This window comes from Pithys albifrons, chromosome 12 (genome assembly GCF_047495875.1).
Source record: "Pithys albifrons albifrons isolate INPA30051 chromosome 12, PitAlb_v1, whole genome shotgun sequence".
Lineage (NCBI taxonomy): Eukaryota > Metazoa > Chordata > Aves > Passeriformes > Thamnophilidae > Pithys > Pithys albifrons.
The window spans coordinates 3,772,045-3,782,787 of record NC_092469.1 but is presented as its reverse complement, the minus strand read 5'-3'; the positions used below and the strand labels follow the sequence as shown (position 1 = coordinate 3,782,787).

The following is a 10,743-nucleotide window of genomic DNA, read 5'->3' as shown; positions in this document are numbered from 1 at the left end:
GGTATTTCTTCTGTACCTTCATTCACTTTGCATTCAGGGAATTAGTGTTTCTTTGCTTTTCAAATGACCTTACTGAACTAGAAAGAACGCTGTTAGAACCTGGGGCAGACACCAGTCATTCTAACACTGAGTACTATGCTAGAAATAACAGTGTTGTCTTTTTAGACATAACTAAAATGTAGTAATTTTAATTAAAAATACTTAGAAGGAAGAAAAATCCTTTGTAGCTTCCACTTTATGGGAATTGCTCACTTTCTTTGCTCCATTCAGAAGAAATATTTTGATGGCCATATGTACCTTGAAGCATCCACTGAAACTGAAGTCTCTGTATAGAATACCCAGGTGTCTTACCTGCTGAAGCTTTGTAATCAGAGTGTAGCAGTGTTCAGTTGAACCCCAGCTGCAGCAACATTTCTGTTTTGTGTTGTCAGATTCTATTCATGGTGATGTCCTGAGGGTTGTAGAATTGTTTGCTCTTTCTCTACTCTCTTTTTCCCCTTTTCCCTTGTGTTGTCAGGGACTTTGTGCTGATACCACTTTGAGTGTGTCCTGAAGGACACTGAGGCTTTACAGCTCCTGGCAGCTGTAGTGGGAAGCACTGAGTGTGTGGTACTGTCAGGGTCAGACTCCTGTTTTATTTTGAAGTAAAATCTGCCTCACAAGTTTGTTTGTAAATCTGCTGCAAACATGTAGATGTGTAAACCTGAGATTTTACTTACTTTTTATTTTTAGAATGTTATTTTGCTTGTTTTTTTTTCTTTTAAGAACTGAAATAGATCAGTTCTATTTTCAAACTGACACTGTGTGGATTGTACTACACTTAAATGTAAACTGGTGCCTTTTTGGTTTTTTAAAGTGTAATTAAAAGTAAGCAAGTTATTTACCCAGGAGAAGGGTGATATTGCTTAACCAGAGGTCACTGTGGAACAACAGGACACTACTATGTGATTCCTATTGCAGTGGTTGGGATGGTGCCTGGACAACAACAGCTCTGCTTCAAGTCCTCCGTGGGTATGTAGGAGTTAACAAGGAGCCTGACACTGCTGTGAGCACCCAAATCCTCTGGAGCCTGGTTGTTGTAGAAATTCAAGTTGCCAAGTGTTGTTTAACTGAACTTGTAAAACTGGGGTGGCCTTTGGCATTTGTGGGCCTGGCTCTGCTGCCCACAGGTCCCTCCTGGCTGCAAAGGCAAACAGGCTGCTGTGCTGAACTGTTCAGTTCACATCCAAGTGTCAGAGATTTTTTCCTTTGAATGAGCTGCATTTTGCCCTGGATCTTTTACTGCGACTGTGTTTGGGGCTGTGCCTTAAAAAGAACAAGGAATAGGACTTTGGCTGTACTGAAATGTAACATGGAAGGATTAAACAGAAATTAAATAGAACTGATTTTTTCCCCGTTCAGTTGCAAATTGGTTTCATACTGTGCATTTCAGAGGTAGAAGATTCAAATTCCTTAAGGGCATTAATACCAGGAAGGGCTTGTGGCAAAATGTGTGTAATAAGTAAGGGTCATAGTTGCATTAAATAGATACTGCTCACTTTTTCCAAGTGCTTCTGTGATCAGAATTCTTTTTGTTAAAGAAGATGTAGTTTTGAAAGAGATCTTGCTTTCATGGCATTTGTAAACATTGTGGGCACATCCCACCTTTGCAAGGCCATATTCTGTAGTCATTGCACTGCCAAGGTGGCTGTTTGCATCACTAGCTACAGGGTTTAGTGTCTTTATTTTATTTTTTTTGGTCTAAAGGTAAGGTAGTAAATTATAGTTGGGAGAAAGATTGAATTTCAGGGCTTCTATTGTACAGATATGAATGACCTTAGAAATAAGTGTATATTTAATGCTGTTACAGAAAAGTATTTCTATAATAAAACAATGTTAATCATGCCATACCTTAAGCCATCACCACCATAAGGCTCATAAAGTTGAAATATATATTTCAGAATACCTCTATGTTTTGGGAACAACCCTGAACAGCTAACACTGTGTTTTAAGATTTGTAACTTGACATAATTTCTTATGTGTATCATACATATTTTGTGTACTGATCCATTTGGTAGCTCAGTGGAAATTTCTTTGAAAAGCTTTTACATTTAGAAATGTAAAAGAAGTCTTAGGTTAATGAAAATTTGATGCTTGAAGTGCTTGGACTGTACAGCCTTGAATCAATGAAAGATACAGGCCTGGTGCTCTTTGGAAGAACTGACCCCTGTGTTCTGCAGGGCAGTTTGTTCTGCCAGCTCATCCCTTGGAGGGAAGGTCACAAATTTACTGTAAATTTTGCAGAAGAAATTCCTGTGTCTCTGCTGTGAGCACAGACGGGGGTGTTGCAGTGCCCTGGAATGTCAATACCTGGATAAACCACAAGGTTTGCCTTAGTGTGTCAGCCCTTCCTTCAGCTCTTGGAGGTGTTAAACTGTCCTCGAAGGCACCTCAGTTCTGTTTCATGTAAACTGCCTCCTTGTATTCAGAACTTCTTAAAATTATAAAAAGTTAAAAAAAGTGAAAGTACAACCCTATTAGCCAGTAAACTTTTTCAGATTTTTGTTATTTTAATAATGCTTTTCTGCACTCTTTAAAGATTTTTGTAGACAGATGGGAAACAAAGTATTTAAGTTCGTTTGTTTGGTTTGTTTGGTTTTTTTTTTTTAAGACACAAAACTCCCCTGTGGAAGCAGCCAAAAAAAAATCCTCCCTAAAAACCCCCTCTGAATAAAGAAAAATACCTACTGGTTTAAAAAGAATGCAAGGCCATAGGCAGCATAAAGGGGGGAGTGACCCCCTTTGCTTTCTCTTATTGCTATTAAAACATAGGGAATATTTCTGTTAGAAATTCTGGCAACTTTCAGCTTGTCTATGACTCTGTAACATCCCTTAAATGTACTTGTTTTCTATTTCTGTTCTCTGCTTTGTGGCTTTTTTGTTTGTTTATTTTTAATTTATGTGTTATATATATTAGTTACAACTTCTTACCATAACGTGTACAGGTATCTGGTTCAGGTATGGCATCCTGTTTGCCAATGTCTGCTGCTGCTTCTTGGGCTGAGCAAGATGCTGAGCAAGTAAGATGCTGGGCATCATCACACTTTGCTCCTGCTTTGGATCTCTGATTTTTAATAAAATGTCACGTGCCCAGAGCCTGTGGGTTTCTGACTGTCACTCAACACCAGAGCTCGGGGCTTCCTCACCTGTCCTCCCCCAGTCTTTCACTCTCATGTGCCAACCCCTGCCTCCATGTGTTGACATGAATATGAAGGAGGGGGAGGGTGTGTTTTGATTTAGTTTTGTACCTTTGGGGTGTTATCATCTACTTTTTCTGGTAGCTGAAGGTGTTGGAGAGGATGTCACTTTTTTCAATAATACATGTGAAATCTTAGCACTAGCAATTCTCTGTTGTGGGCAGCTGCCTTTAACAGGTATGTATGCATGTACCCCAACTAACAAGAAGCCCTGAAGTGTGCAACTGTTAGAGTGGTCAAAAAAATAATTTCTGAAGTGCAGGCTCTCTTTCCTATTCCTGAAGGCAATCGTTGTTTTGCTGATGCTTCTCCTTCCCCACCTCTTTGGAGGTACCACTGAGTCTGTCCTGCTCTTTTCCAGGGGAAGGTGGAGGCTGAGTTATTTTGTGTTGACAGAGATTTACTCTACAGACTTGGAAATGTTTATCTGTATTGAAGAGAATTGGGTAGACTTCGTGGCTGGAGATGAATCTGGGATGACCACAAAGCATGGAAGGACACAGCTGGATACAGAGGGATAATACCTTCTCCCCTAGCAGAAAGTGCTTTGCTCATCCAGTTGCAGTGACAGTGGCACAAGCACTGATGCTTCAAGCCTTACCACCATACCCTGATGGAATGAGGTTGAAGTGAGAATAATCCATACAGTGGAAATAGAGTAATAAATGATACCTGTGTGTGTGCAGGTTTGTTGACAGCCTGTGCAGTGCAGTAGATTTGTCTTGCAACAAACCAAGGGGTGAACTTGAGAAGCTTGGAGGGAATTGAGTACTTCTTAATCAGACTTTTCTCTGAGAGGAAAAACTGCTTTTGCTTATTTAAGAGTCTTAGTCTTGGCAGAAAATTGATTTTTAATCTCCCAGTAGGTGCTAGGATTTAAAATCCAGTACAAGTAGCTGTCTGAACCCAAACCTGGCAGGCAGCACACCTCGTGTACTGTCTGTCCTTGTCTGTCTGTCAGCCTGGCAAACTGCTCAGTGGGCCCTTCCCCCTTTGCAGAGTCTGGCTCTTGTGTTCTTGGCTACAGGAAGTAAGAGGTGACCAAGGCTGAGCTGAGTGGTGGAGGTTTATGTTTTATTCCCTCTTCATTTTATGTTTCATGCTTTATGATGCCTTCTAGAACTCCCTCCCTTTTATCACTATGTTTGATGACAGGATTTGAGAACAAATTTGGTTTTTGCCTCTCAACATCTTTTGTTCACTTTCTAATCCTTTCTCTTGGATTTTCCTCTTCCATTTATCCAAGTGCAGAGGTTTCTCACTGAAGATAGAGCACTGGTGAGAGCTGTCAAAGACCAAGGAGTGGAGGTTTAAAAACAAAGAGTTTAGTTTGCCTGTACTCACAACTGGAGCTGGCAGTGGAGACAGGGCACAACTCTCTGACCTCTAAAGTTTTACAAAAAGTCAAATTCCAAGCAACGTTTACCCTTCACTTTTCTTTGAGTTTTCTCTTACGACATGTACTTCAATATCTCTCATAGAACTCCTCAGCAGCTGAATAACTGCTGACAACTCCTCATTTGGTCCTTGATACCAAGGAGCTGGAAAGCAAATGTTTTCAAGGTTTCAAGAATTCACAATAAGAGCGTGAAAGAATGTCCAAAGGAGGGACACAGAGATGGGGAAGGGCCTGGAGGGGCAGCGTGTGAGGGCACTGAGGGCACTTGGTGTGTTCAGCTGCAGAAGAGGAGACTGAGGGGAGACCTCAGTGCAGGTACAACTTCCTGGGCAGGGGCAGAGGAGGGGCAGGCACTGGTCTCTGCTCTGTGGGACCAGGGACAGCACCCAGGGAATGGCTGGAGCTGTGCCAGGGCAGGGACAGCACCCAGGGAATGGCTGGAGCTGTGCCAGGGCAGGGACAGCACCCAGGGAATGGCTGGAGCTGTGCCAGGGCAGGGACAGCACACAGGGAATGGCTGGAGCTGTGCCAGGGCAGGGTCAGGTTGGATCTCAGCAAAAGATTCTTCCCCCAGAGGGTGGTGGGCACTGACCAGGCTCCCCAGGGCAGTGGGCATAGTCCCAAGGCTGCCAGAGCTGCAGGAGTGTTTGGTTGATGCTCTGGGGCACAGGGTGTGACTCCTGGGGATGGGCCTGGGCAGGGCTAAGAGTTGGATTTGATGATCCTTGTGAGTCCTTTCCAACTCAGCATATTCTGTGTTTCGGTGAAATAACTGTGACAAAATCCTCTGAATATGAAGCATGGGACAGTATGTTTGCAGCAGGTTGTTTGTTTGTTCACTTGTTGGTTTTCCTGAAAGATGAATTCTTTTGTTCAGCTTCCTTTGCTCTGCCAGCATTAGGCTGCTCGGGGCAGAGCCGTGGCAGGTGGCTCTGTCCCAGCCTCCCCACCCACCACAGCACCATCCCTGGGGCCACTGGGGTCAAAGGCTGCAGCAGAGGTTGTGCTTTCAGAAGTGACTGAGTCTCAGGAAACCTTGTCTGCATGTTTTTGGATACATGCTTTGTAAAGATGCCTCTGAGTCAAATGTATTATTAAACACAAGGTGACTTGTCTGTCCTTCTTCAGTTGGATGAAAGCTCTGAATGAAACAAGTCTCTTCTCTTGACCCTGCTGAGATCAAACCCTTCTGGTTTATGTACTAACCTGAATGGAAAAAAGCTGATTCCTTCATCAAGTTTTTAGAAACACTTGAGAGTGGCCAGGCCAGCAGCAGCACCTCTGCTTCCCATGGGTGCCCACTCAGCTCCTGGAATTTGATCTTTTCTGTCTTGCAAAGCCTGTGATGACATGATTTGTTGCTGCTTTTCTAAATGCTGTGATAGTGCAGATAAGAATAATCCAATCCATCTTTCATTGATTTTTCCTTAGGCCTATTTACAGATGCTACTCTGCAGGTTATTTTTCTGCATTACAGCCTCTAATATGCTATATAAATATAATAGTTGGCATAATACATAGGCTTATATAGTATTTCATTGCTATTGAAGCTTCATTTAAACTCCTTTCTTTTGGAAACAACTTGCTTTTCCATAACAACTATCACAATATTCTCAGCATGTTGGTACTGTCAGCTGTTTCAAGGTTTTTCTTTTGTTCACTGGGCTTTAAAATACTACCAATTACATCTCCTTTGGGGCTTGTTGCTTCATCTTTTGGAAAAATCCTTCCTATATGTGTTGGGCATGCTGCTAAATTTCATTGAGCATATCAATATGTCTTTCTAATTCTGTACATTGATTTCTATGATTAGAAATTCTATGCAATAGGCACTAAACTTTGCAAAGCTTTTAATGTATGTGATGTTGGAAGCAGAGATGAAGCTGTTCCTCAAAGTGAAATGTCGTGGAACACCTTTTGGGGACTGGCAATTGGAAGATGAGCTGTAGTAACCATCCTGTTTTAAACTCAGCCTTCTGATTTAAGGCCAAATGTTGATGTTTTAAAGCAGAGCAGTGCAGTCAGGGAAAGGTTGAGTCAAATAGTGAACAACTATGAGGCAATTTTGCTTTGGATTTCCTTAACCAACAACCAGGCAAAGCCTTGGTAGCAGTTGCATTATTATTATTATTATTATTATTATTATTATTATTATTACTGTTATTTTTGTTGTTACCTTTCTCATTACCACACAGACCTGCCTCAAGAGCTGCACCATTTCCATACTGGCTGATTTCCGTACCTTAATTTGTTTAAACAAACAAAAATAAACCCACACTGAAACTTAGCAGTTCTGAAAGCAATCATTATTGCTGGTACTGCAAAACATTTAATTTTCCCACTAGAAAATAAAGGCATTGAAAAAATTAATCTGTTGGAAATTATACCATGGAAAGTGAATTTTGAGCTATGGAAAATGAGGCTCAGCCATGAGAGCCTCCAACATGAGTTAAGGGTTCAGGTGCTGCTTCACCACAGGGCAGGTCTGCTGTGAATTTCTTTTTAAACAGCAAGCTGAATATATATGATTTTTCATTAGCAAACTATATGTTCATACCACTACTTAAAATGTGGAGTCTCTCTTTACATGTCTGCAGAGATACACACAAAACCACACCTTTTTTTCTAGCTAAATATATATTTCAATCCCTTCTGATTAATAGCTTTATACAAAGAGAAGAATGAGTTGTGTTCCTTTTTAGTGTCTACCATCTGAAAGTTCAGAGAGAGATGGAGAGATATTTAAAATATAGATATTATAGATATTTTAAAATAAAAATATTTCTGAATAATTAATTGTGTTGAAAAGAGACATTCCTTGAACTCGCTCCTTATTTTGAGTCTATTCTTGAATCCTTGTAAAGTCTGTGGTACATGACAAATTAAGAGATAATGAATCCTTATTTTTTGTGCCAGGGCCCGTAATGCATAGAAAGATACTTTTTAAAATGAAATTCACATGGCTGTTACCAAGGCTACTGAACGTGATGGGTTTTGTTTTCAAAAACTGTGAAAGAATAGCAGCTCAGAGCAGTTCTCACATTTTGCATTTTCAAAAGACTCTCTGGTGTGAAAGTGGCCATATTGCCACAGCAGCAAATCTCTATATATTAATTAAGTGCATGAACGAAACTTTCTTGTATGCCACAAACAAGATATGCAAAACACTTTCTAAGGAGCATCTGATGTGTGAATGGTTTAGGCTTGTTGCTTGGCTGAGCACAGCAGAAACAGGGAATTGGTCTCTGCAGCAACGTGGCACCACCTGGCACGTCAGTAGACAGGAGGAACATCAGGCTCCTTTCCTGTGTTTCCCTTGAGTTCCACTGCTGACCCTGCTGCAAACCCCTCCCTGTGTCCTGTTGGCACCTGGATCATGCTGAGCTTCATGCCAGAGTTCCTGGGTGGTGCAGAGAGCTCCGTGCCATGGAGGGGTGCAGGAACCACTCCACCTTCACAACTGAGACACATGAGATGTGTCACTACTTCTGTGTGTGTTTTTCTGTGTCACCACATGATACCTGAACAGTCAAGCCTCCTATTGGTGTTGCAGCTTTTACTCTGAGGTCCTTCATGGCTGGTTGATGCTCAGCACAGTGACCCTGTCCTGGTTGTGAGGGTGTTTGGAGTGGGGACAGCGATGCTGTGCTCCTGCAGGAATGTGAAGGGATGATCCTTTGGATTGTAGCTTTGATGCTTCCTGTGCTATGTGGGTGTTCAGCCCACCCCGGGACAGCAACTGCAACAGGTCTCCTGGCTTTCTCTGGGTGTCTCCGTTTTGATTTAGTGCTGGGAACTGCCCTACTTTTGCAATGCCTAAATTTGTATGTCTCTGGTGGACCCTCATGGCAACTGAAATCAGTATTCCGGACCTGTGTCTGTGCTGCTTTCCAAAGCTGAGCAAATATGCTGCCAGAAAAAAAACAACAACAAACAAAACCAAAAAACCACCAGCGACTTATTTTGTATTTTATTTCTTTTTTTTCCTCTCTTTTTTTTTTTTCTTAGGGAAAAACTAAAAGCTACAGATGCCACAAAGGATGTAGCTCATTTTATAGGCTTCACTACTGGAGCTCTAAAAACATCTTTTTTTTTTTTTTCCAGAAAAACTTTTTTCAAAAATCAGCATGTAAACAAGAAGCCACTCCAGCCTCAGTGGTTGTTATTTCCTTGCTGCTGTGTCGCTCACTGGCCGCCAAGAGTGGGCCGAGGAAGCCTCGTCCTCCTCAGCACCTCCACACTGGGGGTACACCACAAAACACAACTTCTGCCCCCAGCATGTCAGGGACTCTGCAAGGAGCAAAGGGCTCGTGGTTAGTGGGGGTGCCTGAGCTCTGCTGAACAGCAGGGTGGTGTTGGGGTGATGCAGTGTGGGAATGAGTGTTCTCCTTCCCAGGCGAGGCTGCACAGCCCCACTGCACCCCTGACCACCCCAAACCCTTCTCTCCAGCTCCGGGATCAGTGTCTGGGAAGCAAGGGCAGGGTGAGATGGGGCAGATTTAGGGACGCGTTTCCCCAGCCCCTCACAGAGCTGCTGGCACTGCCCAGGGCAGGCTGGCAGGGCTGGGGTGGGGTGGGCTGGCTGCCAGCCCTGCTGGCACCGTGTCAGCCCTGCTGCAGTGACCACTGGCCTTGGGGAGCTGCTGGCAGCAGAGCCCACCACGGGAACCCTCCAGCCAGAGCAGAGGCTGCAGGGAGCTTGTTTGAAAGTCCTCGCCTTGCAGCCAAGTGATTAAGAGTCAGACACAAAACCAAAACATAAAAGACTTCTGTGCAGTTTTAATTTTATATGAGGGATAATGTAAGGCTTTCTTATCTGTTGAGTGTGAGATGGTTCATCATGCTGCACAGGGCTTGTGTGGTGTGGTGTGTGCTGGTGGCACAGCAGAGGAAGGCAGGGCAATGGGAGACAAACCTATCAGCCATATCCCAGTCCCTTTGTGAGAGCTCATTTGGCCTTCATGTGCTGAAAGTGTCTGTCTGCCCTGGCACAGGCTGCTGTGAGCAAGCCCAGTGGGTGGGTAACTGCACAGGGGTACAAGAGGAGGTACAAATGTACCCAGGAGTGAGCAAAGCAGCTGCCCAAAGGCCGGTGCTGCCTGGCCCCTGTGTGCCCATGGCTGAGCTCACTCAGGCTTAGTGCTGGTGTATTGGAGCTTAGGCAGATCCCAAGCACAGTCAGTGGCCCTGAGAGGGCAGCGAGGCACAAAGTGCTGGCTTACCTATTAGCCTATTTACACACTTTGGTTTATTTCTCCAGTAGACTCCAAGGAAGAACACTGGCACTCCAGTTAAAATGATAATGAGTCCAACCCCGCAGACGACAGGCTCAGAGTATAAGCTGAAGATCAGCAGAAATGCCCAAAACGCCAGGTAAGTGATGGGGATGAGGAGGTTCACCTACCAGGAGAGAGCAGAGCAGAGCACAACTGTGCAGAGCAACAGCAGTGGCTGACTGGTTGTGTGGGCTGCAGGCAGTGCTGTGGCTTTGGGACCCCCTAGATGTGTCCCCTCTCCCTCTACCCTTGTTTTCCTCTCCACTCATCCAAACAAGTTCACAAGTGTATCCCACTTTTGCACTTATGGCACTTGGGGACATGGCTTGGCACCTTAAAACGTTACCAGTACTTCAAAAAAATAAACTGATTGAAAACAGTGCAGTGGAGTGTTTGGTGTCCCCACCCCACCCTTTGCATCACTATTGCAACTAAGAAATTCAGCTTTAGCAGTGTCACCTTGATAGGTCTAAAGATTTTGGGTTTCCTCCAGCGTAAGACGATCAGGCCTATAATTGTCACTCCATAGCAGAGGTAGTTAATGAATGACACGTAGTTGATTAGTGTGTATGTGTCTCCAACAAGCATGATGATGAGAGTGGCCAAACACTGCAAAGAGATGAGCACAGTCTTCTTGAGCCATTACTAGAAAAGGTAGCTTAAAAACAAGAAAACCAAGCAAAAATCCCATTAAAGCATTAAAACTCCTTTTGTTTATGGCCCCTGCTGGGCATCTGCTGCCTCCTGTGGCTGAGCGAGCTATCCCTGAGCCGTTCTACCAGGGGTGGGGCTGAATGGGGATTTGGGCTTATTTGGGGTGTGCTGAAGGCAG

At 43.7% G+C, this 10,743-nt stretch overlaps 1 protein-coding gene across 1 annotated transcript in view; it reads right to left on the bottom strand.

Moving 5' to 3' along the window:
* Positions 1-8,637: 8,637 nt before the first annotated feature.
* SLC7A10 (solute carrier family 7 member 10) overlaps positions 8,638-10,743 on the bottom strand; it is a 42,466-nt gene continuing 40,360 nt past the window's right edge. Inside the window, exons 9-11 of the mRNA XM_071567270.1 lie at positions 10,371-10,520; positions 9,858-10,035; positions 8,638-8,925 (exon numbers count right to left, since the gene is read on the bottom strand). Coding sequence (XP_071423371.1) covers positions 8,798-8,925; positions 9,858-10,035; positions 10,371-10,520 — 456 coding nt within the window. The 3' untranslated portion in view covers positions 8,638-8,797. The remainder of the gene's footprint in view (positions 8,926-9,857; positions 10,036-10,370; positions 10,521-10,743) is intronic.